This window comes from Pelmatolapia mariae, linkage group LG23 (assembly GCF_036321145.2).
Source record: "Pelmatolapia mariae isolate MD_Pm_ZW linkage group LG23, Pm_UMD_F_2, whole genome shotgun sequence".
Classification (NCBI taxonomy): domain Eukaryota; kingdom Metazoa; phylum Chordata; class Actinopteri; order Cichliformes; family Cichlidae; genus Pelmatolapia; species Pelmatolapia mariae.
This window is the reverse complement of record NC_086246.1, coordinates 7,236,760-7,254,962: the sequence shown is the minus strand read 5'-3', so window position 1 is coordinate 7,254,962 and position 18,203 is coordinate 7,236,760. Positions and strand designations below refer to the sequence as shown.

At 41.8% G+C, this 18,203-nt stretch overlaps 1 protein-coding gene across 1 annotated transcript in view; it reads left to right on the top strand.

Annotated features, from left to right (window-relative positions):
* Nucleotides 1-18,203, top strand: part of LOC134620904 (E3 ubiquitin-protein ligase HECW2-like) — a 78,429-nt gene that overhangs the window by 36,998 nt on the left and 23,228 nt on the right. Inside the window, exons 9-15 of the mRNA XM_063467255.1 lie at nt 1,959-2,854; nt 3,040-3,181; nt 12,405-12,506; nt 14,249-14,399; nt 14,548-14,651; nt 14,745-14,869; nt 17,906-18,091. Of these exons, the coding sequence (XP_063323325.1) occupies nt 1,959-2,854; nt 3,040-3,181; nt 12,405-12,506; nt 14,249-14,399; nt 14,548-14,651; nt 14,745-14,869; nt 17,906-18,091 (1,706 nt within the window). The remainder of the gene's footprint in view (nt 1-1,958; nt 2,855-3,039; nt 3,182-12,404; nt 12,507-14,248; nt 14,400-14,547; nt 14,652-14,744; nt 14,870-17,905; nt 18,092-18,203) is intronic.

The window sequence follows — 18,203 nt, the reverse complement described above, 5'->3', positions numbered from 1 at the left end:
GTCTGCCACCTAGTGTGATAGCGATAATTCAGAGCACTAGGGCCTCATCTACTAGAGGCTTGTACGCTTACAAATGGCGAGCCTTCGAGCAATGGTGCCAGGAATGCCACACTCTCACATTTCAGTGCTCTATTGTGGATGTTTTGACATTCCTGCAGGAGCTGCTGAATAAGGGCCTTTCATTTTTGACAATTAAGGTCTATCTAGCGGCTATATTTGCTTGTCGTGTTGGCTTTGATGGGGTGACACCAGGTGCACATCCCCTTGCCATATGTTTTCTGAAAGGGGTTCGCTGCCTGAGACCTGTGCTTAAGTCCAGTGTCCCTGCTTGGGACTTATCTTTGGTGCTGGAGGCCGTTTGTAGCCCCCGTTTGAACCCATTGAGTCTGTGGATATGAACTTTCTCTCGCACACTTTGGTTCGCTTTGGTTTTATCGATTGGATGTTACAGCCCCTTCGGTGGCTCATACTGTCCTTTCTGCTTGGTCTACTGCACACTAAGGTGGTGGTGGTCCGATTCCAGTTCGGTGGCTGCTCTGCGGGACGTGTGTATATGTCCCATACTTATGTGTTGTACCGAGTGAATCGACTGAAAGGGAACAGAAGTTATAGATAGAACTGTTCGTTTCATTGTCCTGTGTTTTACAGTCCACATGCAGCTGGAAAGTTGGCAGAGTGGAGTCTAGACTGACATGGTTAAAATAACCACTGATGGTGATCAGTGCCTCTGTGTGTTTACACTATAGGCCATCAACAGTTGCATGTATGATGTTACACGCTGCTGCACCATTAGCTGATGGTGGTACAAAAAACCAGTTAATATAGTGGAGGAGAATTCCTGCGATAAATAATATGGGCGCAAACTGACAGCTAAAAGTTTAACGTCAGGTGAGGAGAGATGTTCCTTCACAGTAACATATCCTGGAATACACCACCTTTCATTAATAAACACTGCAATCCCTCCACCTTTCTTCTAACTGCTCAGCTTGGCCTCTCTGTTGGCCCGAGCAGTGAAAAAGCCAGATGACGAAGCCGGTGGCACTGAGTGCAACCATGCCTCCATGCATAATAAGCTGCCTCCCGATACTGCCTCTGATGTTTTATCAGCTCCATCTTATTAGTCAGAGACCTCAGATTCCCCATGATGACTGATGGAACAGGGGGTTTATATTTCCTTCTCCTTGTTTTAACTCTTGCTCTGGCTTGATGTCTCCTCTTGAGTTCCTGTGGAACTCTGGGCAGCAGCGGTGTGTTGCAAAATGTAAAAACAAAAGCACTACGAGGGCCATAAAAACATGCCAAAAAAATGACCAAGATGCATGTGGAGGCATACTCTGGAGAGAAGAGGAATGAAAGTCAGTGAAAACAAGATAAAATACATGTGTGTAAATAAGAAAGGCGTAATAGTGAGGAGCAGGGTGTGTTCAAGTACCTGTGGTCAACCTTCCAAAGCCACGGACAGTACACAAGAGAGGTGAACAAGATAAGGGCAAGCAGAGTGGAGTGTGTAGAGATGGGTGTCACGGTGTGATTTGTTACAATAGCAGCAAGAGTGAACGAGTACGTTTAGAAGATTGTAGCGAAACCTGGTCTACATGGTGAGTGGTTTGGAGACAGTGACACTGACAAAAAGACACGAGGCCGAGCTGGAGGTGACAGAGTTGAAGATGCTAAGGTTTTCTTTGGGCGTGACCAGCACCCACAGAGACCACAGAGAAGATTCATGGATGTTGTGAAGGAGCACATGCAAAGAATTGGTGTGACAGAGGAGGATGCTAGAGATAGAGCGAGATGGAATAAGATGTTCCCCTGTGGCAACCCCTAACAGAAACAGCCGAAAGAAGACGAGGAAGTGGGAGGTGTTGTTTTTGTTCTGCTAACATGTCATGAAAGCACACATTATTTATCTCTCAGTTGTCACATCCTCTCCTTCTCATCCATCCTCTTTTCTGCTCTAGAAGCTTCGCCAGACCCTCTGGGAACGATCCTGGGTGGTGTGATGAATGGTGACCCTGGGAGTCCCTCTGACGACGAAGATCTCCATCAGCTCTCCTCGTCTTTAGGTGCTACATGTGGACCTTCTCGCATGGGTTCTGATGAGGGCTCCTTATATGTTAATGGTTCATGTTACTATGGCGATGACAGTGTGTGGCAGGAGCCTGGGCAAGTGGGAGAGGTGAATCTGCTTCCTGTGGCTCTTGGCAGCTTCACCCAAAGGCAGGTGTCACTTAATGACTACCTAGATTCCCTCGAAGGTCCCAGGAGCATTGGGGACCGACCTGCTGCAGGGCCATTACCAAAGCTCAGCTCCAGCTTTCCCACAGACACACGGCTCAGTGCCATGCTACACATTGACTCAGATGAGGATGAGGAAGGAGCTGGGCAGCACTGGGATCAATCGCTGGAAACAAAGACACAGCAGAATACCAACTCAGCTACACCTGAGTCTCCACAGGGGAGCAGTGGTTCAAAAGGCGAGTCACATGGCTCATGTGAGGCAGGGCCTGGAGTTCAGGCCACAGGAGAGGCAGGTTCTTCTGCTGGTGCTCAGTCTGGAGCCAACACTGCAGGGCCTGAAGCTGGAGCAGGAGCACAAGAAGGTGCTGCTGCACTCCCAATACAGACACGACAATCAGCAGATAGAATAGAAGAAGCTGCCAGAGCAATGGCTGCACAGTTTGTTGGAGAAACTGCCACAGCTTCCAACTCATCTCAGGTATCAAGGGCTGAGGCAGCTGAAGTCAGATCTGGAGAATCTCCAGGGGAATGTCCAAGTCAGGAGCACAGCATCAGGATGGGGAAAAACCCAGAAGTACACTGCAATCCCTCACTTGGTCCTCTTTCACCCATTCAGGTGAGGCACTATGACTTTAGGAGCATCATCCCTCTTTAATATTGGTTCTACATGTGGCAGATTACCTTTAAAAGCTGAATTGAAACTATAAATTATCAATAGTTTATTGCTGACAATCACTGTCATCTTGACAAGAGCTTTGACAAAGCCTCACCCCTGCATGTTTCCTCTCTCATTTTTTTCAGGAAGTGAGAACAAGAAAAGCAGTTGTTCCAAAGGCAGAGGAGGAACCGGGGGAGTCATCAAGCAGTGAGGCAAATGGGCCAGCACCACCTTCGCTATCCACCTGCATGGCTGAGCAAGGAAGAAACATGACATCTAAAGCTGGTAGGTTCTGTCACAAAAAGTATCAAAATTTTACTAAAGGCACTGAAAAAAATTTTCAAACACGATTTCATTTTTTAATATATAAAGTATACAAAAAGAAACAGAAAAAATACAGGACTACCAAATACATTCAAAGGACTCTTTTCCTTTTCACTCATAGTTTTTCATTTGATTGTGCAAATCTCCGGTTGCAGGTTTTGTCTGCTTTTTATACTCTCAGTTTAGTCTTTAGGTTTTATAGTTATAAGTGTTCCTTCGTATGTTATTTGCTGTTTTATTTTGATAGTCCTTTTTTATGTGTTTAGTATTCAGTTTTACTTTCCTCAGCCTCGATTTCCCAGTTGCTTGCACCTGTATGTTCACTTTCCGCAAGTGTCTCCGTGTTTATTTGTACCCTCAGCTTTTGTCTGTTCGTCATCATGTCATGCAGTTTTCTGTTTGTACTGTTTTGGGTCCACATTGTTCACACGCTGTAAGAAGAAGAATACAAGTCTTAACATTCTGCTGTAGTTTTATCCTCATGTGTAACAAACCTAATTCTTTAACAACATATTGAATAATTTTTCTGCTTCTGTAATGTAGCTGTCTTGAGCAATAGATCTGTCCATACCAGAGGAGTTTAATTCATCCAGGCATTACATATTATTCAAGTATATAGAGAGTAAGAAATGCAGTTTTTAAAATAAAAACCTTGGGCATGTATATCTGGACTTGTGAGTGTGAGTGGTTTTATGTGTAACAATGTGAAAGTTTAACATAACCTTTGCACATCTAACCAGATCAACAAATCCATGTGTAAAAACCCATATCCAAGGCACTGAGCAAAAGTTTAACCAAATGTTCTTTTGACCATTTCAACTCCAGACACAAATATTTTCTTCTTCTTATTATTATTATTTTTATTATTATTAAACATCCATCCATCCATTCTCTTTCCACTTATCAAACTTTGGGGCTATGGGAGGGCTATCCAAGTTGTGATAGGATAAGAGGTGGGGTACACCCAAGACAGATCGCCAGTCTGTCGCAGGGTCAACATAGACAGACATCATCCGTAGTCATGTTCCACATTCACACCTATGGACAATTTAGAATCATCAGTTCTTCAGTTTCAGCTGACTGAAGGTTTCCCCAACCTTATAAACAGTACATCTGCAGAATGACTGACACCAGCACCACTGACTAACTGATTTCCTTAACTGGATGATTGAGCATGCATGAAGACAGACTAACTCCACTTACTGCATATGTTTGGACTGTGGGAGGAGCCATGAAGAAAACATACACACTCCATACAGAAAGGCCCCAGCCAGATAATGATTAAAACCCAATCCTCATGCTACCCCTATTACTCCTATTACTATTATGATTATACAGGACATTATATACATTTCAATACACAACAGTCTGCTCACTATTGCATGTAGTATTTATGCACCAAAAACTGCACCAAAACTCATCTTTTTACTTTAATTGGTCTAATTATCACAAAAGTGAGAGGTCACAATAGTGACCTTTCATACTTGTTCACAAATAGTGCCCCTCTACTGCCTCTACCTGCAACTCTAAACTAACAGCACTCAATGACCTGGCAGGACAAGTAAGGGAGCCACTAACAGCAGGTATTCATCCAGACTGACACAGGGCAGAACAGTCCTAATCATAAAAGATCCCCACAGGGGTACAACACCATCAAACTACTTGTCGATTATCTGCCTCTCCACATCCTCATTTTTTTTGACTGTTTTTTCACTGGTTTTGCATTTGGCGAGGATCGATGTCTGGACCCTACAGACTTTGCAAAGGTAGTCCAATAAAGGAAATACATATTCAATACGAAATCAATACGTCAGTTCCATACTGACAGAAACGGACGTATTAAATTGCCATCCAGTCCAGAATGGCATATCAATACGTGCCATTGCCAGAAGGCTTGCTCCTAGCATGGTCTCAACAGCATGAAAGTGATTCCAGGAGATAGTTACTCTAGGAGAGCTGAACCGGCCGATATAAGGTTCTTAACCCATTGGCAATACCAGTGTCTGCTCCTTTGTACAAGGAGGAACAGGATGAGCACTGCCAGAGCCCTACAAAATGATTTCCAGCAAGCCATTGGTGTGAATTTCAGTGACAACAATCAGAAACAGACTTTATGAGGGTGGCATGAGAGCCCACGTCATCTACTGAACTCTCTTCAGTAGAAGCCATGGAGTATATTTATATTTCACTAGCTGGGCCCACGTCCTCATTTTAGGTTTGACAGCGTTTTAGTAGGTAAAGGTGAACACTTGGACATGGATTGAGCTGCGGTTTGGGGAAGGCCTCGAAGGGGACTGGCAAAGGCTCCCGGGCCTGGCAGATCCCCATGCACTAAATAGAAGTGAAGAAGTTAAAGAATTGAGAACAAGGAAGGAGGGAGGGTGGGGCACGTAAACGAGAATGAACAGCTTGCCAAACTGGAGGAATATATATAGATGACAACTGGGAGGAGCATGTTAGGAGGTGTGGTCCTGCTCCTGAAATACCGATACATAATTTCCAAATATGATGCTACCTATATGATGCTAGCATTGTTCAGCATGATCAGTTTGATGATGGGTCAGTGGTGGTTTGGGGAGGCATGTCTATGGAGAGACGCACAGACCTCTAAAAGTCAGACAACAGAACCCCAACTGCCATATAACATCAAGATGAAATCCTTGGAACCATTCTAAGTGCCAACACTGGTGGAGTGGGTCCTAGGTTCCTCTTGTTGCATGACAATACCTGGGTTCATGTGGTGAGAGTATGCTGGCAGTTCCTGGAGGATAAAGGAACTGTTACCATTGACCAGCCCACATGTTAACCTGTCCTAGATACAATAGAACACAATTGGGACATTATGTTTCAATCCATCTGACGCTATCAGGTTGCACCTCAGACTGTCCAGGAGCTCAGTGATTCCCTGGTCCAGATCTGGGAAGGGATTCCCCAGGACACCATCTGTCGTCTCATTAGGAGCATGCCCCAACGTTGTCAGGTACCTTTCTGAGTTGCTGCAATAAGATTTCAGCAAAATGAACTAGCTTGCCGCATCAGTTTTTCACTTTTGGAGTGTCTTTAAATTCAGCCCTCCATAAGTGGATCATTTTCTTTAAAAGAATGTGGCATCCTTTCAGTCCTAACACATTGTCCAGTCCACATCAGTATCCAGCATGATATGATAATAATAATAATAATAATAATGATGATATAATATAAATAATGCGGGAAGAGAGTCTATATTTCTTATGGCTGGAGGAAGAGAGTTCCAGAGCCGAGGAGCAGAGCAACTGAAGGCTTTGTTCCCCATAGTGATGAGACGCGCGGACAGAACAGTAAGATGAATAGCAGATGAGGATCTGAGAGGGTGGGAAACAGTGGTGATATGAAGCAGGTCACACAAATAGGAAGGAGCAGACTTATGGATACACTTGTAGGTGAGAAGTAAGATTTTAAAGTTTATCCTGGCTTCTACAGGCAACCAGTGAAGCTGCTGAAGAACTGGGGTAATATGAGCTCTTGACTAGGGCTGGATATCGTCACTGATTTCTAGAATCAATTTGATTCCGATTCACAAGGTCCCGAATCGATTCGATCCACGATTCAATTTTAATCGGGGAAATTTTGCCTCAGACAGTCAGAAATATTATAATCCTGATCACTTATCAGTACATATCTATATTTTTATATCTATAAAAAGAAAGCTGACACTTGTGAGACTTTATCAAAGGTGTAAGCATCACAGCAGATTCCTTTGTGTCAAAGTAACTGAGGATAAAACACAGAAAAACATGGAGGTTTTCCTGGTCTGGGTTTTTATAGCAGATGACCTTAAAAAATATTGTGCAGTAGATCAAAAACGAAATGAAGCAGAGCAAAGTTACAGAGGTTTGATTAGAGACACAGCATTTTGCAATTTTGCATAATTTTAAAAAGTTTAAATTTGTTCAGTAATGAACAGCAGAAATTTGGCTTTCTTGTAAGTAAAAAACAAAACAAAACAAACAAAAAAAACAGCGGCCGACACTGTAGACTGGAGGGTAATAATTAAGCGAATAATGCAAAAAAGAGATTTTTAGATGGGAAACTATTCCTGAGTGAGAGAAAGAGAGAGAGAGAGAGAGAGCTCTACATGAAGTGTGATTTTATCATGGTGGAAACAAAACAGCAAAAGTAAGAGGAAATTTGTGACGATGTTTATGTGAAGCGTAGTTTGGATCGTCTTTTGCTGCTGGTTCAGTCAATATTGTTTGGAGAGAGATAAAACCTGCAGCTTCAGAATCTAGAGCAAAAAGGACGTAAACACAAAGCGCCCACCGACGCTTCAAAATCAGTGAGCTGTCGGTGTCACTACCCGATCCGTACCACGCATGTGCGAAAGGTGTCTATTTCCGGTCGAAGCATTTAACGATAGTTACGGGTCAGAGTATCTGTTAAGATGTTAAGAATAATAAGTATCTCTTAAATTGTTTGCAATAATAAAACATTTCAATATAATGTAGACAAAAACAAAAAATAGTTACGGATCAGGACTCCCCGATCCTTACTACGCATGTGCAAAGTCGGACCGTACAAATCGGGTCTACCCGATCCGTACCGCGCATGTGCAGGTGTTTTCATCTTCTTCTGTTTCATTTAATGGCAGTTTACTCCCCAATGTACGAGGATACTGCCACCTGCTGACCGAGCGAATGAACCCTATTGTAAACTGAACTAGCGTCATTACAAATGCGTGTTAAATTTGATTTAGTGATAGTCGAGTGTGTTTATGCTTGTCTGTGTGGAGAGGATTGCTGGAATAGTAATGATGATGTCCGCTATCACTGTCGATCATCAGTAAACACTTAATCTGGCTGATGAATCTTCACGTGACACATTACTAAGTCTGTATTACTAAGTCTGTATTATTAAGTCTGTATTTTTTTTTTTTTTTGTCTGTCCCATTTGGTTCTTTAGCCGTCAGAATTGTTGTCTGAAGACCAACAAGGATACCAAATGGATTTATTTTGCCAAATGGATCATCATGGCATTGCCGTATTGGTCCATTTGATCAACCTTTGTTGTTATTATTTATTTTATTTTCAGTTGTTACAGATGGGACAGACATGACTGGGGGATAGGAAAGGGAGAAAGAAAGAGAGGAAGGAAAAGAAAAACAGAAGGGAAAAGGGACAGTGAGAAAGGGCACTTACAAAGACAAAGAGAGAAAAAAAAAAATCTCCTGGATCACCTGTTGAGAGAAAAAGAAGAGAAAACAAGCAAGAAAAAACAAAGCAACATACTAAACACAACACCATCACGTTAATCTAGCTAAGTGTAAATAGCAGTAAATACTAAATATTGAATGTTGTTGTGCAGCACGCAGGACAGACAGCGCACAATGTGCTTTGAAGTAGCAGCTAAGAAAGGTGTAGTTTATGTCTATGAACAGTGAACACCCGTGTGCACGCCTGTGTGGATCAGCGCGCTTGTATACAAAAGGTTTCTCCATGTAACGGTCTGCTAGAGGGTGTGGGGGGCCATAGCCCCGTCCCCCAGGGCATGAAGCAGGCATGGAGGACTAAGTGACACATTACTAAGTCTGTATTACTAAGTCTGTATTATTAAGTCTGTATTTAGGCGCCATTCTTCTTATTTTACAGCATTGTTGTTCAATTCGGGGGAAGCTCTCTGTTGAGGAGAAAAGCATGAATTTGTTTGTACACGAGGTATCCATTATTTAAATGTCCCGGGTAGTCGAAAAGGAGGCAGAGCTGTCGAGAAATGCTAGGAGCTAACTGGGCGCTAACCGTGTCATTCAAATACATTAAATGTTGCAGTGTTGGCAAAAAGAGGAAGTGACATAAGATTTGCGCATGCGTGGTACGGATCGGGTTTCCGGTGCGGATCGGGTAGCGACAGTCGACTTTCAGCCCTGATGGCGTGTCCGTGCCGTCGGGTGAGAAAAGCGACAGCTCACTGATTCGGATGCGTTGGGTCTGCATTTTGTGTTTACGTCTTTGTGCAGAATCCGTGTACCTGTTCTCATTCGCTGTTTTAGCTGTTTGGTGGTTGTAGAAATTTTGTGAGGTTTAACCTGAGATTCTGGCGTTTCGGGCAAAATAAATTTATATTTAAAAATCGATTCAGGATTCATGATGATTCATGATTTGGCTGAAGCAATGCAGTCCTTATAGAACAAAACCTTCATTATACATTATAATTAATGAATAATAAACATTATCATGATCATTATACATTTCTTTATGTATAGTCAGTCCAATTTTCTTGAATAGACGTTGAGTTGGTGACCTTTAGCTTTAAGATGACGCAGGTCGGGGGTAAACCATGGTGCTGAACGGGAAAATGAGACAGTTCGATGTTTAAGGGGAGCGAATATTTTAAGAAGGTTATGAAGGTTGGCATTATAATGAGAAACAAGCTCATGAGGGGTTGAAGAGCTGTGAAGAGATGGAAGGTCATGGATGACAGATGAAAAAACAGCTGGGTTAATATTACAAATTTTCCTAAAAGTCATATTACGAGAGATACAGGTTTTGGAAGCGGTTATGTTTGCATTAAAAGAAATAAACATATGATCAGACTGGGGAAACAATGTGGTTTTACAATGGGTAGAGGTGATGCCAGAACAACAGACCAAATCCAAGATATGTCCCTTAGAATAAGTAGAAAACTTTATGTACTGTAGAAGCCCAGAACTTTGCAGGCAGGAGGTAAAATCTCTGGAAAGAGGGATTTTATCATTGTCCATATGAATATTGAAGTCACCAACAATGATCAGATTTGGAGAAAGTACAGAGAAATGACTGAGCAGAGCAGAAAATTCATTTAAAAACTCCTTATTTTGCTTAGGTGGCCGATAAACAGTACATATAATGGTGGGGGTAGATCCAGGGAGCTGTAATGCAATTTATTCAGATGAATGGGAGGGAGGGGCAGAGACAGGGAAAACTTTCCAGTGCTTCCGGTGAACCCCCGCCCCTCCCCGAGTTGCGAGGTTGACAGGTGTAAACAAACTCAGATGGAGTGGAGTCATTGAGAGAAACAAAATCATTGGTCTGTTGCCACGTTTCAGTCAGGCAAAGAAAGTCCAACTTATGATCGCAGAGGACATCCGGGACGAGATGTCCCTTACCAGTGAGAGAGCGGATGTTTAATAGACCGCAGTTGATACTGGAGTTACCATGTCTGACAGTAGGCTTAGTTTTAGCAAGGTGGGCCAGCACGTTGTGGTCGACAGCCTGGTCGGTCTTGCGGGGAGGACGACGAGTTTTAGACCAGATGGACACTATTGAGTTAGTGTCATTGATGTTGAAATTCTGCCGAAGCCCTCGGTGGATGTACCTGCGGCGGGGCTTGAAGGCGATGTAAAGAGCCACAGGTGGAGAGACAGCCAGGCAAAAATGGAGCTGCAAAAGATCCGTAGCAGAGTATTGGACAAGAACTGTCGCTGGGTGATGAACGATGGATAAAACAACCCAGGTGAGCACGAACCACACCAGCAGCCTGTGGATCCACATCTTAATCAGGGCTGAGCACTGAACACAAACGGTTGGAAGAGGCCAGATGAAAGTAGGGACCGAACAAACAGCTGACAGCTGCAGCGCAAGCAATAGAAACCTGCAAATATTGCAGAAACATGTCAAAACAGGGTTGCGCCTGGGGCTACGTTCACACTGCAGGTCTTAATGCTCAATTCTGATTTTTTGATCAAATCCGATTTTTTTTGTCTGCTTGTTCACACTACAAATAAAATGCGACAGCAAACGCGCTCTAGTGTGAACCCTCAAAGCGGCCCGCATGCGCAAAAGAAGATGTCACACACAACGCGCTCTGTTTAGACCCAGAGCAAACAATATTGTTTGACTGATGGCCTTAATATAAAGACTTGTTTCGGACTTTACGTTTCCCAATTTTGCTTGAAGTTATAAAGTTATTTTGTTATTTACAAATGGCCTAATAATGATCCTTATTGCTGTTTTAGAGGAGCGGTGCTTCAAAGGATAGCTGCAGATTTCTGTCAGATTCTGCAGATTATACAGTACAAATAAAATGTTCACGTTTCTCCAACGTTGTCTTCCCAACAGTTTCACTAACATCTACACTGGATGGCCAGGAAGCATTCACGATGTCTTCTCCGGCGCTGATAATTGGCGTCTGTCTTGTGTCAGACGGATTTAGTGCAACATGACCGTTCAAACAGCAGTCGCTTTTTAAAACATCGGATATGTATCGGATTCAGTACCACATACGAAAGTGACCCAGGTCGGATTTGAAAATATCGGATTTGTGCCGTTCACACTGTCATAGCATGATCGGATATGGGTCGCAGAGGGTCAGAAAAGTCGGATTTGATGCGCTTTCGCCTGCAGTGTGAACGTATGATTCAAATTGTTGTCAGCATCTGAAGAAATTATAATAAAAATCATAACAATAACCGGTTGGCAGCAGCAGCCAGGCGCGCCAGCGTTCACTTAACCGGAACCTAATATGTTTTCTCTTGTAGCGATCTGATGTTTTCAAAGTGTTACTTTAATTGTGTTTCTGTGTGTGTGTGTGTATGTGTGTGTGTGTGTGTTTCTGTGTTGGCCCTTGCATACTATCATGATATTCATTCATTTACACACTAAGCTCTCTTCTATTGCCTCAAAATCTTTGTATAGAGTCATTAACTCGTAATTCCATAGCAGCTTACAGTGTTGCTCACTGACAAAAATTTAACTTTTCATGCAGTGCATGGATAGGCTTATTAAACATTTCAACAAAATCCTGAGATTCATGCACAGGAAATTTGTAAAGACACAAAGGAGGGCAGACTGGTGACCAGTGACCCCCCTTTTAGCTCTTTGCCTACAGATGGGTGCTTCAAGTGTCAATAGGTTTTTCTCTGTGCCAAGCCTGGTATGGCTGTGCCATTTGGGGTCCAGTCCAGCGCAAGATGAATAACCTTGTTAAAAAAAAATCCTAACCGAGCGATCAAGAAGTATTAATGAAAGACTGTAGTGGCACTTAATTCAAAACAAATAATACACTGGCTTTAAAGGGAACAATTGTGTTTATTTAACCTTTTCATGTTATTGAATTATATTAAATAGCAGAGCTGTTATGAACCATGACTATAAAAATATTTACTTTTTTGGATTTCTTATATTCATTTTGATGCTCTAATTTTTTATGTGCTTGTTTATGTGTTTTTATCCAGGTGCCACAGAACAGGTCAATGGCCACCAGTCTGTTCACTCCCTGCCATCTGTTCGCCATGACATCAGTCGCTACCAGAGAGTAGATGAACCACTGCCCCCTGGTGAGTGTGTGTGTGTATATGTCTGTATATGTTTTAAAGAACATTAAAGTACACAATACAGCACAGAAACCGCATACATATATTTTCTTTACCAGATACCTTCAAGTTTGAAGGTTGTGTATAGCAGTCAGGGTTTATGCATAGGGTACTACGGTCCCAAGAAGTCTTCTGGATTAAGCAGTTTGAGGAATTATTAAGATATAGCACAGGAGCTGTGATAAGGAATTTAGATACTGTATTTTTCAGACCATAAGGCGCACTGGATTATAAGGTGCATAAAGTGAAACAAAACAGTCAGATAAGTCAAACTTTACTCAACTCATTCTTCTTGCTTCCTCCACTTCCGTACCATTGATTCATTAATGTTGAATTCTCTAGAAGCTGCTCTATTCCCATGTTATTGCAATATATTAATGACTAACCTCGTATTGTGGATGGATTATCTCAGTGGTTCTCCTGACTGAAGTTTGGTCCGTTTACAGCATCCTGCTTTGCGATTTATCCCTAACCATCAGGAACCCTCCCATTAACGAGTGGAAAAAACTTAGCATTCATCCTCCAGCTTCACTGTGTTTATGTTATGCTAACATAGCTGTGTCGCTACGATCACATAGCACATCATTATATACCAGCTAGTCCAACTTCAGTAACCCTACAAACATCAATGCTGTTTAGTTTTCTTTCTTCATTTATGTTGAAAGTGATAGCAGAGCTGTACGTTTGAATTGTTTCAGAAATCTCTCAGTCAGAACATGCTATATCATGTTTAGGTGGAAACTAGCGAGCTAACTTCCTGCTAACTTCTAACTCCGTTAAATTTAATAAACTCTGTTTTCATGGATGCCTGGATGTTAAACTTAATTGTTACACCTGGTAAAGCAGCAACGCTGATCATTTTATTAAAGATGAAAGACTTTAGACAGTTTTTAACTCTCAGTGATGCCGCAGTGTTCGTTTGGCTTTGGGACCTGAAGCACACCCAGATTACTCCACAAGGCTCCTGACTACGGTAGCTGTAATGCTCCGACAATCCATCAAGCGGTGCGGCTTCGTAGCTTACCAAAGTCGTACTAAAACATTTTTTGACAGATATTTGAGCGCCGTGTACCACACAAAATCGGTTCGAGGTCAGTAAACACAACCAGAATTCATACATAAGGCGCACTGTCAATTTTTGAGAAAATTAAAGGATTTTAAGTGCACCTTACAGTGAGGAAAATACTGTAATAGGCCTTTCCAATTACATGTATGTATGAATAGACAAGTTGACACAAATGTGTGTTACTATTTTTCAGATGTGGAATTTGCTACTGAATTTGAATTTGCAACCTTAGCTTTAAATGCTAGAATTTCTTATTTGTAATAAACCCATAAGCCACAGATTCAGTTTTGTATTTTAATCTTAAAAACAGCTAGATTGTAGATTGTAGTCAGTAGTTCTGTAACTTTAAGGCCAAAATTACATATATATACATATATATATATATATATATATATATATATATATATATATGATTATAATTATATATAATCTGCTGTGTCATTTTGTTCATAAAACCTTAGTTTAGAAACCTCTATATTCTTACATGAAAAACAACTACTATATGTCTTGATGCAGACTGAAGAAGTCACTTGGATGAGTGACGAAACGTTTCTCCCACAAAACGCTACGTCCAGATGAACAGAATCAACTTTTGGAGAACTACTATATGTGTTCTTCTGTTGCATTGTGTGTGATCCAGATTGGGAGGCTCGCATAGACAGCCATGGTCGCATTTTCTATGTGGACCACGTGAACAGAACAACAACATGGCAACGTCCAACCGCGCCCCCGGCCCCACAAACTCTTCAGAGGTCTAACTCCATACAGCAGATGGAACAGCTAAATCGCAGGTCAGAAAACAAACATATGCACATGAAGATTCGCAAACTAGATGTTCGTCCAAAGTTTCAGTTAAAAATGGAAATGAATTTGCCACTTCCCATTTTTTTGTTTTTAGTAACATCATCATTAATTGTTACTGTACACATAAATTTGCAGGTATCAAAGTATACGTAGGACAATGACCAACGACAGTAGACCAGAAGAGCAGCTACCCAATGAGCTTTCAGCTGATGAGACTGATATGCAACCCTCATTCCCAGGTAGCCCCCTTCTACACGGCACAAAATCCTGATCCATGTTCTTCCCCTGTGATTTTCTTTTTTTTATTTTGACGATTCTGGTATATTTTGCAGAGCTACGTAGGGACAGCAATTTGCCACAGTCCAGTCCCAGGTCTCGCCTAACCCTGCTGCTTCAGTCCCCTAGCGCCAAGTTCCTCACCAGCCCTGAATTCTTCACTGTGCTGCATTCCAACCCTGTATGGACACTTTTTACTTACATTCTATCTATCTTGTTATTCTTTTACTTCCATTCATGTGTCTTTCTTTTCATAACAGACCACATTCTATTTGTTTCAAGAAAGGGATTTTAAACAACGCACTTATTAACCCTTTGAGGTCATCAAAGATGATAACCCTAACCTTACTCTACTGTTATATTTTGAAAAAAAGAAAAGAAAATGTAGTTGTTGTTTTTTTAAAGAAAAATGTAAATAGATTGTGATCTGTGTCAGTCAGAAGAGCGTTTTCCTTGTTTCCTCATTGGCAGAAATTCAAAAAACATTTTTAATAAAAGCAAAAGAATAGAATCAGCTTTTGGCTTGCCATAGTTTATGATTCTAACCACGGATAGTTAAGGGGCTCAAAGCGAATACCTGATGTAATCCCACCCCCAAACCCCCCCAAAACATGTCACTCTTACTCGACACCTCACCACTATCCTCATACTCTCTGCCACTCCTGACTTCCCATTCCTCTGTCACAGTCTGGCTGAGGCAGACTGTATGTATTGCAAAAAAGGACTCAAATGCAGACCAAAACAGAATGTGAAACATGACGTGGAATAACAAAAAATGAGCCGTTTATTAAGGCTGGCAAAGAAGTACAAAACAAAAGACAAAGGTGAAACTAAACAATAAATTAAACTGGGTGAACTAAGACTAAAGCATGAAAAAACCTTGCACGTGGGACCTGGCATGGAGACATGGAAAAAAAACTGGATGCATGACGTGAACAAAGCAGACGACCTGACAAGGAATGACTGAAAACACACGGACTTAATACACACAGGAGGATAATGAGGGAAGTGGAAACACATGGGGAAACAGCTGAAACAAATGAGCATAACCACGTCACAGGGGAAACGTAAAGCTAAACACAGGAACACAGAACCTCTTCAAAATAAAATAGGAAACATAATGAAATGCAGATGTGACAACATGAACTTGACAACAAAAGACATGCAGCCATGAAACACATAAAGGACAAGGGAGACTTAACAGAGGGGTTGAAAACATACAGGGAAACTAATAAACAAATGAACTTAGAAAACCCAGTGAACTTAAACATAAACCATAAACATCAAAATAAACTAAAACTCAAAACGCTGGGTCAAAAGACCCAGGATCGTGAAATCCTCTTTCAATTACCTCGACAGTTCCTCTATTGGCACCCTAGCATATGCTTTCTCTAGATCCACAGAGACATGGCACAACTCTTTTTGACCTTTTTTTATACTTCCGCATCAACACTCTCAAATAAATTATTATTATTATTGTTATTATTATTGTTGTTGTTGTTGTTGTTGTTGTTGTTGTTGTATCAATGAGTCACTCAAATAGATCCTGGCTGACAAAGTAGCTTAAAAAATCTTAAAAAGCAATGCATCATGCCACACTCTAAAGAAGTATTTGGGCTTCAGACTGATTGATCAGAAGCTCAAATACACTTAGGTTATGCAGCAGGACAGTGATCTGAACTTGTAACACTGAGCTTAAATTAGATTGAGATGCTTTAATGTGACCTGAAACTGTCACGGTTTGCCAGGGTAAGCCGTGGGGATGTTGGAGAAAGGACCCAAACGCTGGACTTAGTGGAATGAGCAGTGCGTTTATTTACAGTGAGGTAAATGTACACCACACAATAAATCTCCAGAGTGCTCCCTCGACTCCCGTGACGTGTCCTCTTCCCAAGTGCTGGTATTCCGTGCTCTCTGCTCCTGTGCCTACGCACACCCCGTGCGTCCTGCAGTCCTGTGTTCTGCTCTCCTCCTGAGGAAAAAACAACAGACGCAGCCGTTATGGCACCAACTCCAGCAGGCATACACTAAACAGTACTTGAGACACTGACATGGAGTCTAACTCAACGATCCTGCGCCGGAGGAAACTCCATCGCTCTGTTAAGTAGCTCCCCCGACGAGCCTGATCAGAAGCAGGTGTGTGAGAACCTAGGCGTGACCAGCAGCTGGCAGGGCCACACCCATCAGGCCTGCAGGTGGCTGTCCTTCATCCTCCAGCCACACCCGCAGACACACCCGCACACATATACACCCACCAGCATGGAACACAAGAGCACAGTGCAGCAAACATACATCCAATATGATAATAATAATAATAATAATAATAATAATAATAATACTAAAGGTCCACACTGCTCACGGACCCCGAGTCCCAGGAACCGGGTCCGTGACAGAAACAGGACATTCATGCGCAAAGATCCTACAGTTATTAGAGAAGGAAATCATTTTTTTTTACCTAGGGACATATAGGTTTTCCCTTAATAAATAAAATCATCATTTAAAAACTGCATTTTAAGTTCAAATTTGTTTGATGATCAATCTAAAACATTTAAATATGAATGAATAATTTCTGATGTGAACTAGATTTTCGTGGTGTACAGCCTGTGATCAGCTGACCTGCTGCTGCTTGAGGTTTACTGCTTTTTGTGGATTCACACAACTGAATTCAACAAGATGCAAGCAGATGTTTCATGTCTCCTGGCTGATGTCCATCCCCTACACTGACACTATACTGTTTATACTGTCTTAATACTGGACAGTGTATAAATAAATACTGGTAGTATAAATACTGAATTTAGGGAGTAACTCTAAGTATCACCAACTTAATACAAACTAATATCTGCAAAACTTGATCTGACTCTGGCCATGAACGCCTCAACCACTGTAAACCGGTTCAACACAGAACTTCAAACTCACCATAGTACGACAATGTAACCTGTATTACACACATACTGTAGTAACTGCAATGATATAGTCGCTTACCTATACAGTACAAAGCAGCAGTGGCTCAATAGTGTATTTTCGTAACATGCAAAAGACTCAAAGAGTAGTAAGCACAACAGCCATGCCCTTTGCTTTCCCTCTGAAATGTGTGCATATGATAGTGACTACATAGTGTAATAGTAACACAAGGCACTTAAAACCTACTCTTTTCTTGATGTGTTTCCTCTGTGCTAAATCTCCTTCCTGTCTACTGGAATCTCTTTCCTGGTTCTAGAGTGCCTACCACATGTTCACCACCAACACATGTCTGAAGCATATGATCAGTAAGGTTCGTCGGGATGCTCATCACTTTGAGCGCTATCAGCACAACAGGGACCTGGTGGCCTTCCTCAACATGTTTGCTAACAAACAGCTGGAGCTGCCCAGGGGTTGGGAGATGAAGCACGACCACACCGGCAAGGTAGGGCTGACACTGTAATCAATCAGTGCCCCAATGTCTACATTTCATGAATTTTTGGGGATCTGAATACAGTTTAACTGTATTCAGATCCTCAAAAATAGTATATAACTGT